The sequence below is a fragment of the Primulina eburnea genome, chromosome 14, assembly GCF_022965805.1.
Source record: "Primulina eburnea isolate SZY01 chromosome 14, ASM2296580v1, whole genome shotgun sequence".
NCBI lineage: Eukaryota > Viridiplantae > Streptophyta > Magnoliopsida > Lamiales > Gesneriaceae > Primulina > Primulina eburnea.
The window spans coordinates 27,985,667-28,004,848 of NC_133114.1; the positions used below are offsets into that span (position 1 = coordinate 27,985,667).

At 34.5% G+C, this 19,182-nt stretch overlaps 2 protein-coding genes and 1 long non-coding RNA gene across 15 annotated transcripts; 2 read left to right on the plus strand and 1 right to left on the minus strand.

Moving 5' to 3' along the window:
* Window positions 1-969: 969 nt before the first annotated feature.
* On the plus strand, window positions 970-6,859 carry LOC140811620 (uncharacterized GPI-anchored protein At1g61900-like). Of its 9 annotated transcripts, none has more exons than XM_073169624.1 (9): window positions 970-1,265; window positions 1,371-1,441; window positions 1,773-1,895; window positions 2,257-2,337; window positions 2,462-3,316; window positions 4,723-4,983; window positions 5,854-6,003; window positions 6,284-6,325; window positions 6,553-6,859. In XM_073169624.1, the coding sequence occupies exons 5-9, from the start codon at window positions 2,668-2,670 to the stop codon at window positions 6,624-6,626; spliced, it is 1,176 nt and encodes a 391-aa protein (XP_073025725.1). In that variant the 5' UTR covers window positions 970-1,265; window positions 1,371-1,441; window positions 1,773-1,895; window positions 2,257-2,337; window positions 2,462-2,667; the 3' UTR covers window positions 6,627-6,859. The 9 variants fall into 9 exon arrangements, with proteins under 9 accessions (XP_073025725.1, XP_073025720.1, XP_073025722.1 ...); XM_073169619.1 differs by lacking the exon at window positions 2,257-2,337 and adding an exon at window positions 5,064-5,078 and having other exon boundaries at window positions 4,723-4,968; XM_073169621.1 differs by lacking the exon at window positions 2,257-2,337 and adding an exon at window positions 5,064-5,078 and having other exon boundaries at window positions 4,723-4,968; window positions 5,860-6,003.
* Window positions 5,097-6,277, minus strand: LOC140811622 (uncharacterized). The gene is made up of 2 exons (XR_012113497.1): window positions 6,086-6,277; window positions 5,097-6,047 (listed from the first exon to the last, which is right to left on the minus strand). It is a non-coding gene; the product is annotated as an uncharacterized lncRNA (long non-coding RNA).
* A 615-nt stretch (window positions 6,860-7,474) lies between the features above and the next one.
* Window positions 7,475-16,610, plus strand: LOC140811835 (rab GTPase-activating protein 22-like). 5 transcript variants are annotated; one of them, XM_073169930.1, is made up of 12 exons: window positions 7,475-7,675; window positions 7,971-8,177; window positions 8,895-8,993; window positions 9,976-10,079; window positions 10,675-11,480; window positions 11,583-11,705; window positions 11,807-11,895; window positions 12,036-12,236; window positions 12,980-13,372; window positions 14,065-14,148; window positions 15,174-15,374; window positions 16,414-16,610. In XM_073169930.1, exons 2-11 carry the CDS (start codon window positions 8,037-8,039, stop codon window positions 15,210-15,212), a joined length of 2,079 nt encoding a protein of 692 aa, XP_073026031.1. In that variant the 5' UTR covers window positions 7,475-7,675; window positions 7,971-8,036; the 3' UTR covers window positions 15,213-15,374; window positions 16,414-16,610. The 5 variants fall into 5 exon arrangements, with proteins under 5 accessions (XP_073026031.1, XP_073026032.1, XP_073026033.1 ...); XM_073169931.1 differs by having other exon boundaries at window positions 15,174-15,285; window positions 16,414-16,609; XM_073169932.1 differs by having other exon boundaries at window positions 7,971-8,165; window positions 15,174-15,399; window positions 16,414-16,609.
* The last annotated feature ends 2,572 nt before the right edge of the window (window positions 16,611-19,182 follow it).

The following is a 19,182-nucleotide window of genomic DNA, read 5'->3' on the forward strand; positions in this document are numbered from 1 at the left end:
ATATATATATATATATGTGTGTGTGTGTGTGTGTGTGTCGTTATTTTTTACAATTATGATATTATTACTATTTTAGTATAAATCAGACTAATTAAAAAAATTAACTAAGGTCCAATTTTTTTTTAAAAAAAATCGACTGTATAACTAAACTACGGACCTAGTAAACAATAATCTTACATTAGTCATACACATAAAGATAGTTATTTAATTCGATGATGAAAAATATAACTGAAAGTTAACTTTCACACGCAGTATTAGTGCAACCAAGCTAATATTTTATCACAGTTGGCCTTAAATGTTTATAGATATCTTTGTGAGATCATCAGATCAATTTTGTTTGGGTCACTCATAGAAAATCATTATTTTTTAGGTCAAAAATATAACTTTTATTATAAATATGAACAGACGAACAAAGATATGATAGACCCTATTCATTTATATATTAACAGGTGTTGTTTTACTTTGCTTCTTTTGTTACATTCAATTGCTTAGCATCAGACATTGCTTCTGAGCAAATCAAATCCTAGTCCGAAAGCGTGCGAAACAAAATCCAGCAACCCATCCTCAAGAAACTCTCTCCTTTGAGCAAAAATGATTGTTATTATTACAGTAACATGATATCCAAGAATGCCAAATACCATGCCGATGCTCATTTTTGTTCATTATCAAATTAGTTGGCCTGTGATTCTGCTCTTGAAGATGTCAAGACAGTAAGCAAATTTAGTAGAGCCTAAGACAGTAGGCAGTAGCTCTGGTGATTACCCATCTCGCGACGGATCGTATTTTATGAGACGAATATTTTATTTGGGTCATCTATGAAAAAGTATTATTTTTTTATGCTAAGAAGTTTATTTTGTGAGACGAATATTTTATTTGAATCATATATAAAAAAAAAAAAAAAATATTAATTTTTTATATTAAGAGTATTTTTTTATTGTAAATATCCACGGTGTGACCAGACGCTCTCAAAATTCAGTCTATCCCTTTCTCTCGCCCAGTTAAAAGCTCCATCAACATCGGCTCGAACGGCTCCGCCCTCCGCCAAAGATACGACAACCACCACTCGTGCCTTTCCTATTTTTTTTCTTTCTACTTTCGCATTTCATTCTTCGATTCCAGAGATCGGAGACGCCGTCAACTGTTCCTTCGCCATCGGCGCCTCAAGGCTCCACCTGCCGTTTCTCCGCCTCAGCCGATTGTATCCTAGTCACATATTAATTTTCCCAACTTTCACTCGCGCATATTGACACTTCATCTCCTGCTGGGTACTTTAAAATTATATTTTTGTACGGGTTTTTATTTCGTATTGTAATAGCAGATTTACTTTATATTTTCTTACTCATTTGTTTTGGCTTGATCTGCTGTCGCAGGCTTGATTTTGCTTTTCAACTAATTTCGTATCTCAACAAATCGTATGAAACCCCGGGTTGCCAAACAGAAGGTAAGGATGATGGATTATAGACTTCAGACTTGCTTCTTCGTTTTTTAGCGAACTGATACAAGGGATAGTCAGTGCCTTTTTGTTTTTTCCTACAGTTTTTCACCATAAGTAGATTATCAGTTGAGTTATCAGTGGATTCGATTTGTAGATGAAAGTTCCAAAATTAGTAAATAAGGCAATGTAATTAAGAAGAACCTGCGAGAATATGCAGATTGTTGCATGAATTAATGAATGACATTGTGTACTTATTTTGTTTGTGGCTATTCTTTGGAAATATGACTTTTATATATATCTAAGTTTGATATATTGTCTTGTTTAACTTGTTTAATAGGTATATTGACGGCCTATCGAGTTTAAGTTTGTATTACCATGTGGAGTAATATCACTAGTTTTCATGTTGCCTGATGGTTTGGGGGTGTTATGGATTGTTCGAAAACGGCAATTTATGTCAAGGGTAAGCTACTTTAGACTCGATTTTTAGTATTTTTGGATGAGAAATGTGCCAGATATTGTGGAAAAGGAGTCATGGAAATGTTTATGTATCTTATTCTCCGACATCCAATGTTTTATGCCCTCTGAATGCAATAGACACTACTGATTACTGAATTCTGTAATTTATTGGATTCAGGTCAAAGAAATTATAATACAAACTAGGTTTCATTGATGCATTTATGATATCATTGGGAGCAATAATTACCCGGCTAGGAGTGCGATTGAAATGTTGTGCTTGGGCAATTACTAGTTGTAGTATATGTAAAGCAACAAATGTTTAATCCTATGATTAGTATTAAAGGTGAACTGTTATGCATTTCAAGGTGGTAAAGTTGTTGGTAAATAATAGTTATCTCTGTTGGGAAAGCAACGATCAGAATGTGCCACTTGAATTTTTGAACAAGGTAAAATGATTTGAGTTAATCATTACCACTTTCTCCACCGTTATTGCTGTCTGTGACATTACCAAAACAGCTGTTTATCCATGCTAATCCTCTGATTTCCGATTCGTGTTTAATGGGTTTGCAGGCTCTTGGCTCCATTGGTTGTTACCATTGGTTTTCTGGTTGTCTAGCTTTGAGAATGTTCGGGTTCTGCTGGCAGAAGCTGAGAGTACTCACTTTTCTTCAGTTTCTGTGCTAGCTAGCCCACCGAAAACCGAAAGTTTTGAACCCATTGAAATATCACCAGCTGTTATCCCACACCATTCATTTCCTGTTGGATCTTTACCACCGATGTATCCAACCTATCCGAATACGTATGATCCAGTCTTGACTGGAAGATGCCCTGTAAATTTTTCTGCCATTTCCACTATCATGGAAATAACAGCATCTGACTGTATTCAGCCTTTAGCAGCAGTTGTAGGAAATGTGATATGCTGCCCACAGTTTATTAGCTTGCTCCACATATTTCAAGGATTTTACAGCATCAGTTCTGATAATTTAGTCTTACAAAATGCAGTTGCTGATGATTGTTTTAAAGATATTGTCAGTATACTGGCGAGTAGAGGAGCCAATAGTTCGATACCTACAATATGCTCAACAAAATCTTCAAATCTCACTGGAGGCTCTTGTCCTGTGAAGGACATCACAGATTTTGAGAAAATGGTGAACACAAGCAAAATATTGGAGGCTTGCAGCATAGTTGATTCTCTCAAAGAATGCTGTAGACCAATTTGTCAACCCGTTATAGCGGAGGCCGCTCTTAAGATATCTGGAATGCAGTCATTCATGAATGACAAAAAGAACATAGTAGGACTTCCAGATCATGGAGATATGATTAACGATTGCAAAGGGGTGGTTTATTCATGGGTTGCAATGAAACTTTCTCATGATTCTGCAAACAAAGCATTCCGAATATTGTCCTCCTGCAAGGTTAACAGAGGTTTGTCATTATCTATTTCACTTTTATATATAAGTTTGCTTCAGACCACCTCCAAAAAGACATCATTTTACATGCACTCTCACCAGCGACCTTGGTGTGTATCCTTACATAATTCCACATGGCTAATCATCACAAGCTATTTGTATGACTACTAAGCGCTGCTTATTAATTATTCTGTTTTCTTTTTGTGTTTTTTTGTACTGTCAAGTTTGACATGATTGATTGCAGCATATACTTAATGCGCCCTAACAACATGCAGTTGATGAGTTTGTTATGATATGCATGTACTCAACTCGAAATAGAACATTCTATATTTCAGGGTCTATTTCATATGGTGATCTGTAGAATTGGCTGCTCTCTTTCGTGCCAAAGTAATTTTTGAACAAAATTATGTAATTCATCAAATGGACAATGTCAACACAGAAATATTTTGAAGAAATTATTTCACTCTTGTATATTAAACCCAAGATATAGTGAGCAAGCATTGCATTAAGCAACCATAACTATCCTCATAACTATGTCCACAAAGAGGATGCTTAAATATAGATTAACTAGGAACACAGTAAATGTATGGGAGGCTCAATTAATTTCAGAATATATTATTTGATATTTAACTGTATCTTCTAAAGTTCCCCTGCATATCCTAGATTTAAATATATTAAGAATTGCATGTGGAGCATAGTTGTCAAAAGTACGAGACACAAAAAAACAATAATTCCAAGCAATATCATTTCGACTTGATGAAATAACATACAATATTTGGATTTTTAGGATCTAAAAGTGTTGCATAATTCCAAGCAATATCATTTCGACTTGATGAATATGTTGTATTTGACATGGTAAACAATAAAAAAATCAACAACAATTACCTATTAAAATAAAATAAAAAAACGAAAAATTAAATTTTTTTACTGAAATTAATAAGATTAGGGTTTTACCAATTTTTGGCAGCAAAGAGGAGAGGATGAGAAGCGAGAACGGGGCGGGGGACAACGAGCCAGACTGCCAGAGGTGAGGCAGTGAGAGGCGAAGGCTCGTGGTGAGAATTGAGAAGCGAGACATCAGGCCGCAGGGTTTAGGGGCTTAACAATTTTTTTTAAATTTTTTAAGCAGACTTAAAATCGCACTTTGCAAGAGCTTAAAAAAGGCCTGTGCAGCTTCTATGAAACGCACAAGCGAGCGCCTGCGCTTCGGAGTTCCATGAAGCGCAGGCCTTGTGCCTCGAGTCGCTTTGCGCTTAAGCGACCGAGGCGAGCGCTTTTGACAACTATGATGTGGAGTCTTGAGATTCATTTGTTGCAAGATTGTTTTGTAATCTTGTGTGACTGATGAATAAGCGTGTTTGTGTAATCTGGTGTAACTGATGAATAAGCGTGCTTTGTAACCATTTTCCTTTTGGGATGTAGCTTGTCCCTTGGAGTTAAAACAGCCATCCGATGTGATTGCCGCATGCAAAAATCTTGCTGCCCCAAGCCCTTCATGTTGTAGCTCATTAAGTTCTTACATAGCGGGGTTACAACGGCAAATGTTGATAACAAATCGGCAAGCAATAATGTGTGCGACTTCGTTTGGGTCTATGCTGCAGAAAGGTGGTGTACTGACAAACATTTATGAGCTTTGTGATGTGGACCTGAAAGATTTTAGCCTCCAAGGTCAGAATTTGTTCTGTTTTTATCATTCAATCTCATAAGAGAAATCATTTTTTCGCTGATCAGTTTCGCTTTTTTTTGTTTTTTTGTTGGAGCAGTATATGGTGAACAAGGTACTCTTTTCTTCCCGCTTATTTTTTTTATTTTACATTGTTGTGTATTTGTGTTCTATTCATATATTTATGTATTATTATGTAGGGATGTTGGATGCTTTTCTATTTTATTATTTAAGTTACTCCCACTTCTTTATTTTCTTTAGACTATTATTGGGAGCGATCAGAAGATGGGGATTTGGAAAAGGAGGGAGAACACAAAGGGCTTGTTTGGTTTGATTTTGGGAGTTTCAGGGAAATAAACTCTGTGGTTTTGTTTTGTCTTGGAAAATAGAATTGCTACTGCAAATGTCAAATCATATAAAAAATTATTCGATAAAATTAGCATGAAATTTTTACATATTATATTTTGGGTTTATAATATAATCACATATTCTTTTTTGTTGTGATGAAAGTTGAGCTGAAAGTATGATTATCTAGAAAAAAGTGAAAAGTATGGCGTATGTAATCCATGATTTTTCAGGATTAGTATATGGTATACCTGAGAAGATGAAATGTTTGGGTGGATTAATTAAGTGAAAATGAGGGCCTGTCTGTTGCCAGTAATATTTCAGAAATCTAATTTTTAAGTTCCGATGTAGATATATATTGTGGTAAAATTCTGTCACACAAGATCAAATTCTATCAAGAAACACAATCACGGAGTATAGAAACACAATCATGTTACTTCTGGAATTCTGCTTCACAGCAATGTCACAAAACTTTGTAAACTTTTCGTCTTTAGCATATTAATGGGACAGCTCCGACCAATTTTGACAGAATTTTCTCTTGTAAGATGCAGGATGCTTACTTGGGAGCCTACCGGCAAATATGGTATATGATAATTCAACAGGTTTCAGCTTTACCTGTGATTTAACTGACAATATTGCAGCTCCATGGCCGTTGTCATCATTGTCAGTCACAACAATGTCTCTTTGTGCCCCCGGTAATTTGTTGTAGAAGCTCTCAATTTTTTGGGCCTTTTCTCTGCTGCACACACACACACACACACAGACACACACACACACATATATATATATATATATATATATATATATTCTGATTGCATTGATTATTTTTGGATAGTGTAAGTTCTGAACTATCCAACTGTATCAATGCTCTCGGTGTATGTCACCAACTGAAGCAAAGAAAGGGTTGCTAATTTCTTTATTGCTGTGGTAATTTGTTAAAAAGACTCGGTTCTAATAAGTTCTGCCTGAATTCAGAAATGTCTTTGCCAGCTCTACCTACATCAGAGAATAATCCCGGTGCGTGATTATGTTGAGCATGATATATTTAGTTTATATGTTATGTAAACAAGTTAAGCTTGAATCGAAAATTAAATTTTTTCAAGCACACAGAGGCTCAGTAATTTCGAGCTTGAGCGCCACTTGCTCATTGAATGGCAATTTCATACTCGATGAAGTAAACTGTAACCTATCAATTAGTTATTCTTTAAATTTTGAAACCGATGGCCTAATTGTTCTTGATGCAGGTTGGCCTGGCGGTGGGGTGAATCTCCTTGTACCCATTTTTTCCATTTTTGTTTTCGGTACATTATTGCTTTAAAGGGATCACTTAGTTGAGAGTTCAGTAGGGGTGGTTTAGAATTACCGCAGGAGCTGTTGCTGCTTATGTTTATATTTTGGGCATCCATCATGTATAGCAAATATCTTTCTATTTTTTTGGGTTCTTTTTTAATGTTCATTTTTATTGGTTTTATTTTTTTAAATGTTCTTTGCGTAATTTTAAGGATTCGTATAGACACATAGTAAAACTTGGTTGATACTCGTCTAGAAACATTTTATTTCCAGTTATAGTAAGTTCCACATGTAAATCATATTTAAATTTTATAATGCCTTAATATAGGTTTTCAAATAATATTGGAAAGAACATGAGTAATTTTGAGATGAAAAATAGTCGATGTAATTCATTTGCTATGTGTTTTGCATAAATTAATCCTGAGTCACGAATATTTAAATTTTTTGTTATTTTAATATTTTTCAACAAAATTGATGACATTTTCATGTGAACGTCACATTGCTTCAGTGTCAAGTTTGATCGACGATTTGACAAGTTATTATCTATTAAATGAACCAATTTTGTACATATTTACAACAATAAGTTCGAATATGATCCAAATAGAAAGTTTGTGTCACAAAATTTACTATGATATCGTTTCATAAAAATTTTTGTGAGTCGAAAAATAACTCAAATTGAAAAATAAAAATAGGGAATTTAGATTTAAATTTGGTAACATTTTATGAAGGCGAAAACATTCTAATTATAAAATGAAAACATATCAATTAAAATAATAATTTGTTATTAAATCCTGAATAAAATAATAATGTATCATACCAAATAAATCTGATATAATATTACGTAAACATAAGATGTCTTACCTGATACACACCAAATTTCAGGAAGAAAAGGCGACAATTAATTATTAATTACTCACTTTAAAAAGGAAAGAAAAATATAGTATACTCGAGGAAAACGAGAAACTCAAGAAGAATCGACAACAATCAATATCAAAGAAACGGTCTTCGTGGGTTAATGGCTTCTCAGTTCATACACCGTCTGATCTCTGTTCGCCGGAGATCGTTTTGGCCCTTCAGGTACATTGTGTTTCCTTCCCCTGCTCCCTCTCCGTTGAATGCGTATCTCGTGAATTTCCTACAGATTTTTTTATTTTTTTTGGTCTTAGAAGCAGCTGAGCATAATCGGAATTCACTTGTTCGATATTGGATGTATGATATTCGATGCCAATTTTGTTTTTTGATTTGTTTTTGCTATGGATATTAGATGTTTGATATCTGTTCCTCCGCAGATTCGTTGTTTGCACGGTTTTATCGTACTGATGTGCTCTTGGGATTTGTGAATGAGTAAACTGATTTTTGAGATTGTATACAGAGAGTGAGCGGCCGAGGGATTGTGATAGCCGTGTATATTATAAAGGTGGCGTAGGGGTTTTGGTGAATGGTGATGTCTTTTTTCGGTGACGAGAAGCAATGGAAATGTGTAAAGGGAGGAGCTGTGAATTTACAGAGAGTGAGCTCAATTGTTCGCGATATTGGGGAACCTTGTCTTCATCAAACACAAATAAAGGTTGTGATAGCCGTAAGAACCTCAGCTTCTCCCTTTTTTAATACTTTTCCCATCTACCAAATTTTTTCTGTGTTAAAACTCATGCATTCGTTATCTATCTTCTCTTTGAATGGGACGTTACCTACATCTCAACTATTGATTTTCCAAAAACTTGTGGAATATGTAGTAGGTATCTTTTTATCAGACAGAAGGTTAACTTTCCTTCCCTTTTTCTTGAATGGGGAAGGCAAGACGCCTCTTATATCACAGAAAAGGTTAATTTTCCTTCCCTTTTTCTTGTTACTTCTGGTTTATGCTTTGATGTCAGATTTCTCTGCGTGTGTTAATTTTTGAGTAAATATTATCATATTGAGTTGAACAATCCGTCCTGAATTATGAAAAGGATGGTAATCATTATGAATATACATCTTGCTGTTGCTTCTGTCTTGTACAGATTTTTGTTTGTAACCTTTTTAGTAATCCAGTCCTTGGATGCTTATCTTGGTGCTTGGGTCTTCATTATGTGAGAGCTGCTTCTGCTGAATATTGATCTCCAGCTAAAATGGCTGGCTAATTCTGGAATTGTTACCACGATCAAATGCTAAATAATAAAAATATATATTGGAGTGGGGTGCGACTGGAAGTTCTAATTTGATAAAATTTTATTGTTTTACAGAAAGGAAATTTCTTAAAATAGATATTTAGAATGTTTAAATTTATCAAACCTTTTCTCCTTGTTTTGATCTACAGATAAGCAAAATGCTTAAGCCAGATAAGTGGCATGCGGCTTTTGATGGTGATGGAAAGATTTTGGGTTTCCAGAAAGTGCTTAAATCAATTATTTTGGGGGTACATACTTTAATTGCAAGCTTGTATTTTTATATTTTAATTTTTTTGGTTCTCTTATGACAAACATGGAAGCTCTATTTTGCGTAGTTACTGTGAAAACTCTTTTATCATTTCATAATCACTGCTCTTCCACTCTTTATACTCATTTCTTATTTGTTTAACTAGATGCAGTCATTGCTTGATTGCTCTACTCTTTTGTGGTCCTCCTATAGTGTTACAATTTTATTGTATCTTGTCTCCAATATATTTTTCTGCATGCCTGACAATGTTTGTTTTTAACATAAAGTGGTTAGCAAATGGAGCTGGCATTCTTATCAAGCTACATTATCAAGGCTATTTTGTGATACTATTTCTCGTACTGGTTGTTGGCTTCCTTGTTTTGGGCGGGCCCCTAGTTCCTTACAGTTGCACACACATTTAACCTACATACCTAATTTTAAAAGCACTGTTGGTAATTAATTATGCACATAATAGACTACGTAAATAAAACGTATGTGCTTTGATGACTAGTATTAAGGAAGCTGGAGAATACCAACAAGGTAGAGTAGGAAATGCTATTTTCTCAGCATATTTGTCTTTATCCATCTCGGCATCCAGTTGGTGAGCATGCATACCCTTTGTATCATTAATGGTTAAAATGTAAAGTCAACAATATGGTAATAACCCTCATGTAATTTTTTTTCTGGAATTTTTGGAACTTATCATTTTTTCATAAACTTATATATGTATTTTTGTATGGTTTTATCTAATTGATGCACTCATAAAACCAGTTAAGGCGGATATGTTTTTGTTCTTGTTGTACTTGACTAATTCTTATGATGTTGATTGCACTTAGGTACATTTATAGGATCTTTTGTTGTGAGCTAAAAATTTGACCACGATATATTTTCTTGATAGCGAGTAAAAAATCTCTTTCTCCTATCTACAGAACAGACAAAAAGGCTTAAAATTGATGACAGTTAGAACTTCTTTTGTATATCAGGGCGTTGATCCATCCATAAGGGCAGAAGTCTGGGAATTTCTTTTGGGAGGTTACACTTTGAGTAGCACTACTGAATATCGAAGGCAATTAAGGACAGCCAGGAGGTAATGGACATCAGCCATTCTATTCATATCTATTGGAAAAATTCTATCATTTTGTTGCAGCTCATCTGCCTGAAATTAATCTTGATATGACCTAAACATCACCTGTTTGTTGTTGATATAACACGTAGTGTTATAAAAATCTTATTCTAGCTAGTTGAACAAATAAAATAATCTTTGTTATTGCAAAGTGTGGGCTGGGGCTGAGCCTTTCATGGGGACGGTGACATGTCCAAGTCAAGCTTCATTTTAGGCCACCAAAATTTTGGGTGTAGTCCATAGGTTTATAAAATCAGCCAAATACTCCGACTCTGCATCACATATGATGTCTTGAATAGTACTGAGAGTTGCCAATATCCATGATCAGTTTATATGTCGTGCTTGAGGGAGATGGAATTTGAAGGGTTAGAATGAGTATATTTTGATTTCTGTGATCAGAATGATTTTTCTCTATTCTTATTAGACTTTTGTTTGTTGTCTTTTCTTTTAAATTTCAATTTTGTCCGTGAAGTGGATTCTCCTTGTGCATTTTCTTTAGAAAATACATTTGTTTGATTATGAATTTAACGAGTCACTGCAAATTGATTAACTGCTGCAGGGAACGCTACCGAGATCTTGTTAGGCAATGCCAACTGATGCACTCTAGCATAGGAACTGGTTCTTTAGCCTATGTTATAGGATCTAAAGTTATGGACATGAGGGCAAGTTCCAAAGATGAAGGGAGAAGGGATGCTGAAGTTCAAATTGGACGAATCTCTGAAGCTAGTGCGAACAAAAAAGACAGTAACGGTTTTCTGGATAGCAGATCTAGAGATAAATCGTATTCGTGTTGCAAAGAAAGCTCAAGTGATTCCGGTGACCTTGCAAGTATGCGAGGAAGCACCATGGGATGTGCATATGATTCCTCTGGTCTTCTACCTTCTCCTGATCCGTGCAACTGCAGTCCACAATGTGTATATAAGACACCTGGGTCAAAATATGGCGATGAAAGTTACTTGGATTTCCCTGCTTTACCTTTAACAAATTTATTTGAAAAGAATAAGAATGATAGAAAAGGACCCGGATTGTGTGAGGAAAGTTGTTCCTCAAGACGTAAATTGACATATGAAGATGAATATATGCATAGTTTTCAGATTAGCAATAATGCAGATCTTGTTGTGGAAACAGATGTTTTCCCAGCTAGCGATGTCTCACTATTTTCTGGTGATAAAAGGGAAAGCAGTCATATTGATTTGCACAAGTCTTTTTCTCGGTCAAATAATTCAGAATATGATAGAGAGATGGTTGACAGCCTTAGAATATCAGATGCACCAGAAACACCAATCACAAATGTAACCACACCTCAAGCACTGGCAGCCAGTGAAGACAGAGTATCTGAATGGCTTTGGACACTGCACCGAATAGGTGAACTAATGATTTGTTTTACACCACTATTATGTGAACTTGGTTCCATGGTTGAAATGTTTTGAATCTTATTGCTATGGTAAAAGTATACTTTTTTTGCAGTTGTTGATGTGGTCAGAACGGATAATCATCTCGAGTTCTACGAGGAAACAAAAAATTTGGCTCGCATGTCAGATATTCTTGCTGTCTGTGCGTGGGTTGATCCTGAAACTGGATATTGCCAAGGTTCTGCCTTTTCCTTTGTTATGAAACGTTTTCCTGATTATCGTGTTTTTTTCTGATGGCATTGGCACGGACATTGATGTTGGATTTTATTGAACTTGCAGGCATGAGTGATTTATTGTCTCCCTTTGTTGTTCTTTTTGAGGATAATGCCGATGCTTTTTGGTGTTTTGAGATGCTTTTGAGGAGAATGGTATGTGTGCATATATATATATATATATATATATATATATATATATATATATATATATATATATATATATATATATATTTATGGGTTTACCTGACCTTTGTAATTTAAATTGCTAAAAGTCAATATCTGTAACTCTTCAGCATGATAACTTTAAGATGGAAGGGCCAACTGGTGTCATGAAGCAGTTGCAAGTGCTGTGGCATGTATTAGAACTTACGGATAAGGAGATGTTCTCTCACCTAGCAGAAATAGGTGCTGAAAGCCTTCATTTTGCCTTCCGTATGCTGCTGGTTCTTTTTCGTAGGGAGTTATCTTTCACCGAAGCTCTTTGTATGTGGGAGGTTTGTGCTGTAAATTGATCTCTGTTTTTAGCCAATGGACCAATCTATGACTCGGATATTTTCTACTGAGTTAGTTCTATAATACAGGCTCTATTATTTTAGTAAATTCATTGTAGCATAGCTTAAGAGGCAGGCAGTCAATATAGCTACAGGTAAGGTATTTAGTATCTTTAACTATTGAAAACAAAACGTTTAAAAAGGTGTGAAATTATCTAATTTATCTGAATCGAATGTGTATTAGAAGATTAATCACATGGCTTCAACTGCAGATATGAAGTTGTCTAGGCTTTTACCTTGTGAATTCTTGTTGACTGTTGACTGGCTAATTTTTGTTGTTGTTTATTTTACCATCATCAAGTGACAGGGATTAACATGGACAATTGATTGGGTGCAATTTTCTGAAAGTTCAGTTTTTGCTGCTTTATTGAATTGGAAGTTGATAAAATATTTAGTATTTATAAAAACCTAAAATCTGAAATTTGGACCCAAAAAAAGAAACTTTCCTGTTTTTTGCCTATTCAATGAAAATAAGACATGGTTTCCATTAATTTTTGTTCAAAAAGAATTATTATTATTATTATTTTTTTAAAGACGGTTGCCTTGAGTCCTGGGCATTCTGGTGGATAAAATCTGATTTTTAGTGGCTATTTGCTGTCTTGGATTAAAAATGGACATTGGATTGTATAATCCGAAATATATGTATTTCCTAAGATGATTTTTTCTTGTTGGGCTTAAAACTGTAGATGATATGGGCGGCTGATTTCGATCCATCCTTTACCTGTCATCTGGACGAGAACTGCCCGGAACTATTGGCTATTCAGTTACCCAAGGAAGCAGAAGCCGAACTGGGAGAAGAAAGCATAGATAGTAATGGTGGTGTTCCAAAGAGTTCTCCTACAAAACAAGGTGTGGAATGCTCCATCTCGGACAGTTCTGGAATGAGATCTACATCTGCTAGACCATTTTGCGGATTGACAAAATCTTTCTGGTCAAAGAATGACCGTTTGCAGATTCATACCGTTTTATCATCGGCAAGAAATGGTGATGAATTGCCTGTTTTTTGTGTAGCAGCCATTCTCATTACGAATCGTCAGAAAATTATCAGAGAAACACATTCAATTGATGACCTAATAAAGGCAGGTGGATTATAGTTGTCTGAACCAACACTGCAATTTTTTGAGCATCGATTCTTGATTATATATCGAAACTGATATTTTGGTATTTCCTCTTACTTGCTCGGCTAAACTTATTCACGATTCACGATAGTAAAAAAATTGACAGTTTTCCTGATATTAAGATCGAGGCTTTTCAAAGACCTTGTTAGAAGGAGTGAATTCGCACAATAGAAAACCTGAGTGGCGATTAATGATGCGATTGTGGGTTTTGAGGTTGTTGGCCTATATAGTACTTCTTAGTCACATTTCAATTTAGGCTCTGATGTTCATAAGCTTTTTTCATAAGCTATATTTCACAAACATATTCACTAGTTCATATACAAAATCTTCAGTCCCATGCTGCATTCTTTTTACTTATTTCTTTTACATTTATTAGAGAGGTTAGAACCAGAATTTCGAGGTTAGAACCAAAATTTCTTTTTTCTTTTCCGGATTAATCGCCATAATTTGCTCAAAATGATTTTAGAATGATCGTGCATTCGTATCATAAGTATCACACTGTAGTTTTCGGTTTTGCTGATCTGGAATCTGAACTGATTTTTGGATTCCATTTTTGGCTTGTGCATGTGAAACATACCTAGTCCATGCGATCACTCTGTCATCTCCATCTTCCTCTCTAAAAAAAACATATCTTATTCTGATACATTCTGCAGATATTCAATGATAATATTTTAAAGATCAGAGTCAAGAGATGCATACGTACCGCCATCAAACTGCGAAAGAAGTACCTTTACAAGGTTAATTTTCAAATTTAACTGAATACTTTTCCTATCTTGCATTTTTGTTTGCATCTGGAAGTGTTTATGTCACGATTCATTTATCTTTGCTTTGGAACACCTACCAGTGATATCCATAGAGCTCATGGCAATTTTTATTATAAATCACCATTGTAATACAGTTTTAAGTGCTATTTAAACCTTTTTTGTTTGCCTCTCGTACCTAAATTAGTAATTCAATGCAGTGGTTGATTATCATTATATATCTGCTGTTAACAAATAAGATAATGAAAACCTAAATAAGTTTGAGGCATGTGTCTAATTTTTTTTTCATTTTAAGATATTAAATATTGTAATAAGCTACATCTTAAATGGAATCCCATAATGGATATACAACTTAATTTAAGCTTAAAAAAATCGTTTCCCGATTCTATATAATAGTACCCACAGTTTAAGTCATGCTACGAACCCATTATGTATTTTAAAACCCAATCTTTGAAGAATTTATCTAAGAATAAGAAACTAGAATTTTCTGAATCAGGTTCCCTCATGAATCCGACTCATAAACGTCCACTAACCTATTCAGCCAGGAATGTTCTACTGAGATCCTGCTTCTTTGTCTTGGACATGATTTTTTCTCTAATATCTGCTTTGTTAGCCGTGTGTTTAGCCAGCTCCTAACTCTTTGTTAGCCATGTGTTTGGCCAGCTCCTGACTGATGTTCCTTCGCGAATGTAGCACAAATGCAGCTCACTAACCAGTTCAGCCAGGCGTGGTTGCCTGGGCCTCTTGCTTTGTTCATCCTCAAATGCCTATTTTAGAATTTTATTTAAACCTTTTGGACTCCTAATTAATATATGTTCTCACTCATACATCATGTTACACATACTTCATTAATTAAAAAATAAAATAAGAGTTTTTAGAAAATTGAAGGAACCAAAACTTTAATCCAAAATACTTGGCAAGTAATTGAGATGGTACAATTTAGTTTTTTGCTCTTTCTTTTGCGTTTGTACTAAAAAGTTGTATTCTCTTGGCTTTTACAGTTAATCAAGAATGGTCCAGTGCCTCAGAATAGCAACTAAATCTGGGTCATTGCTGTATAACAAGATGAGAATCAATTTCCATGCCACTCAGAGATGCTGTCAATTACTTGAGGTTCTGTATCTTGGTGGAAACTATTTTGTGAACATAAATTTATCTTTCGGTGGCATAAAAAAAGTCATTCTTCCGTCTGTGCCTCAAAGGCATATGGGATGACTCTTTTTAAAGGTATTAAACTCTTGTTGTCATCGCTAAAACCTCAAAATCTTCTTTGCCAGTTAGCCATAATATTGTGTTTGAAAGAAGTGCATATGAGATATGGGTAAATCTAGCATTCGTGTAATTAAGAAAACCATTGACAATAAGATAGCTATTTCAAATTTGTTAATTTAGTTAAAACATCATCTTGTAATATTGAAGTACTTGACAATTAAATTAAAGAGGAACATTGAATATTGTCTCTGACACCATTGACAAAAGGACTTTTTTACCATGTTGGATGCATCGAAAGTTATTTTTGAATTTGTAGTAAAAGTAGGCTATGTTTAAAGAAAAAAAGCAGAAATTTGGAAAAAAAACTGATCTATATATTGTTTTTAAATCTATGGATGATACTTTTCATCTATTTGCAAATTTCTCTTTTGATAATTTAGACATGGAGTCGTCTCTTATGTGGTCAGCGAAGAACATAGTGGGGATAGTATTAATAAATTTAGATATTTGGATATTAAGTTGAAATTTTTTATGGCTTGGTGCTATATAATCCTTGACATATTTAATTGAATTTTTACAAAGTTTGCGAGCTGAATATACGTTGGCTCCATAATATTTACTATTAGTCTATCACGTATCCAAATTGGTGCAAATTTCTTGTGAAACATATTTCCTCGTTTTTTTCGATGGTAATCTCTTTGAAAGTTCGGAAATCCTCTTCTACTGACATGGCCATTAAAATGAAAAATTGATAAGCAATAAGCTAGTGGTCTCTTGTCGTTTGGTGGAGGGAATTAATGGCTTACTGTGGGAAAAAGAAGTCATATCTGTTCTCACTGTTTTATTGCTCTATTTTATATTTAAGTATTACTTAGCAGCTTTGTGAATGTTTTTTCATCTCTTTGTTTATTATCATGACAGATGTATAATATATTAGTTTTCTGCATAATGCAGCGTTATCATCTGCTTTTCTTCCGACATTTACTTCTTAACGTATGGTTTATGTGATGGTTTATATTTTCACCTCAGGACTTTGAAGTGGAAACTTTGCTTTACTTTCGGTTCGGAATGCAGCACGCAGGTTAGGATAGGAGACACTAGCATGGTTTGTGACATTGAAGAGTCATTTATGTATCGACATGGACAAATTTAATCATATCCGAATATATTAAAAAATAATGGAAACTTTATACGCCCCAAGTTTTTGCCGTAAAAAGTCCTTATATTTAAGAAACTTGTCTAATATTCTGAATAAATCATTTTTCCTTTTGTACTGTGTTGTAAGTTCTTCCCCCCCTTGAGCTAGATGTGAATCTGTCCTACTTAATTTTGGGATTATTCTTGTTTGTGAAACGTCAGTTCTTGTGAATTGCTCTTCTGTCAATACTCCTAGACCACCCATCCTACTTATTGACAAAGTAAATTCCCGCCGAAAACTTTAAAACTTCTCTGCATACTCGAGGTCTAGTTGTGATGTGTTTTGTAATTAAACAATAGCTGCTTATCAACTCCAAGAACCGAATCATACGATAATACGTTTGAGTAGTAGGTATTGGTGAAAGGATATGCATCCCCATTTTAATCTGTCAAAAAGATGATGTTAGGCATAGTTGTCTGAGTTTTCCTAACAATAACCTGCTCATCGTGGGATCTGCTTTGTGGGTTTTGTTAAAGTCATATATGCGATCATGAATGTCTTTGCAATGCGTTTTCCCCAGTGTATGTGCCACTGAAGGTGGAACATAAATAGAAGATGGCTAAGTGTTCATTGAAACATAGGGGGAAGTTTTCCCAGGGGGATATTTGTTGTTGTTAAGAAGAATATCGAGTTTCCTATGAATAGACTTTTTATTTATAGGTAATTTGTCCACTTTTATCACATTTTTGAAACCATTCTATTCGTATCACTCGGAGAGATATATGTTCGAACCCACGTAAAAGCGAAAAAATCCTCCCAGTGTTGTAATAATGGTATTTCAATGGCTTGTCCTCCAGTGGGAGCGTTGTCGTGGCATGCACACGGCTGATGTACAAGCTCTCCTACGCCCACCATACAAATTACTGTCACAAAATTGTATCCTTTCCTCTCCATGAATGATCAACGACTTAACTATTCTATCGCTTCCAATGAAATGAATTTCATCATATATCTATAGATTTGTGTGTATCTATATATAATGCCAACCTGGAAATGTTATTATATCTAAATAATATTTCGTATATTGATTAGTGAACAAGTTTGTTTTATCATGTCGAATTGTCAATGATGTAACTAAAAGTCATGCAAAATTATAAGAATTTGATAAAAATTAAAATGACATTAGTTACTATATATGAAAACGGCTCTCATTTAAATTGATCATGCCAATCAAGGGAGGAATATAGAATAAATAAATCCAGGATTAAAACCCCACCAAAGAATTTTCAAATGTGATATAGCAGAAAACATATTTTAATTTTCTTTGGAAATAATATAATCCTCCCCATCGTAAATATTTCCATGTGGATGCATGCTTTCATTAGCAGCAATGATTAGACTTCAGGTCACTTTTTGAAGAAATCCCAACCTATCTTAGGTCAAGCATATCACACTCTTTCGTCGATTTAAAAACTCTAACAAGCTTAATGTTGATTCTAATAAAACATTTTTTATTGTGTATCTAATATATTTATTCAATTGTGAAGTTGCTTACTCAATATGGAAACTGAAACTCGAATTTAGCCAAATTGAAAGTCTGGCGAGATGCAGTGTTTTGATGATATCTCATAACTCGGTGATGCAAATGACTAGCCGCCAAAACTACTGAACAAAAAACACAATTCAGGACAAATCGTATTTTACGTCAGTTGGGCTAAATCGGATGTTATCTAGACAAACTGGTGACATTAAGGCTCAACAATTTGGCTGATCAGCAAAGACCAGTTAGGTAGGAGCAGTTGCGGTATTTTGGTCAGCATGATTAGCTCGATTATCCAAATAGAACATTTGATGAGTTACGAAGCTAAGACAATAATCTACAAATCTTCTTCACAAGTCAAAGTCTTAATCGGAGTGATACGATACTGATAAATGATGATGCAGATACTGATTCTACAGAGGTAGAAATCAGCAGACCTCATCAGTTTGGTCCAGTCTAGTTTACGAGTCCAACTGAATCGTCGGTTTAGCCGATGAGCCCAATTGACAACAGAACTCAAAATCAGTTAGGCTCGAGAAAAATGTCCAGCAAAACGGAAACGACCGTTTCAATATGAAAAACAATACATAAAATTTCCCCATTCAATCTTATCACTCCGACCGTCAACTATTTCAATAATTAGTTTACGGCATTAAAGCTCAAATTATACAACATAGCATACTAAATTGTAAAGAAATAAATAGATGACGAAAAATACAATTTTTCATTGAGTTATTCGAAAAAACTAAATATATTTTTGTTCAAGCATGACTTAAAAGGGAAATAGACAGCGTCATGAGTTTGAGATGCCGGCCTTTTTTACTTAAAAACCCGAGATTAATGGTCATGACATTTTAAGTTTAATTATCTATTTTGATACGCGATGCATATATATACTACTAAAGTTTATAAAGAAGTAGTATTTTTATATGAAGTATACATTATATTATATGATTCAAATTTATGACTGCTTCAATGAATATGTATTTCAAAAACACAAAAAATTTTATGAAACAATCTCATAGGTCAATTTTGTGATACAAATCTCTCACTCAATCGACTCATGAAAATATTATTTTTTTATGTCAAAAGTATTACTTTTACGGAATAGGTCGACACG

Excerpts from the sequence above, each read along its gene's own strand:
- LOC140811835 (XM_073169930.1), top strand. The coding sequence starts at position 8,037 with ATGGTGATGTCTTTTTTCGGTGACGAGAAGCAATGGAAATGTGTAAAG. Across the intron at positions 8,178-8,894 it reads AAATAAAGGTTGTGATAGCC|ATAAGCAAAATGCTTAAGCC; the intron begins GTAAGAACCTCA and ends TTTGATCTACAG. Across the intron at positions 8,994-9,975 it reads TTAAATCAATTATTTTGGGG|GGCGTTGATCCATCCATAAG; the intron begins GTACATACTTTA and ends TTTGTATATCAG.
- LOC140811620 (XM_073169620.1), top strand. The coding sequence starts at position 1,862 with ATGGATTGTTCGAAAACGGCAATTTATGTCAAGG. Across the intron at positions 1,896-2,461 it reads AACGGCAATTTATGTCAAGG|GCTCTTGGCTCCATTGGTTG; the intron begins GTAAGCTACTTT and ends ATGGGTTTGCAG. Across the intron at positions 6,004-6,283 it reads AATGTCTCTTTGTGCCCCCG|AAATGTCTTTGCCAGCTCTA; the intron begins GTAATTTGTTGT and ends GCCTGAATTCAG.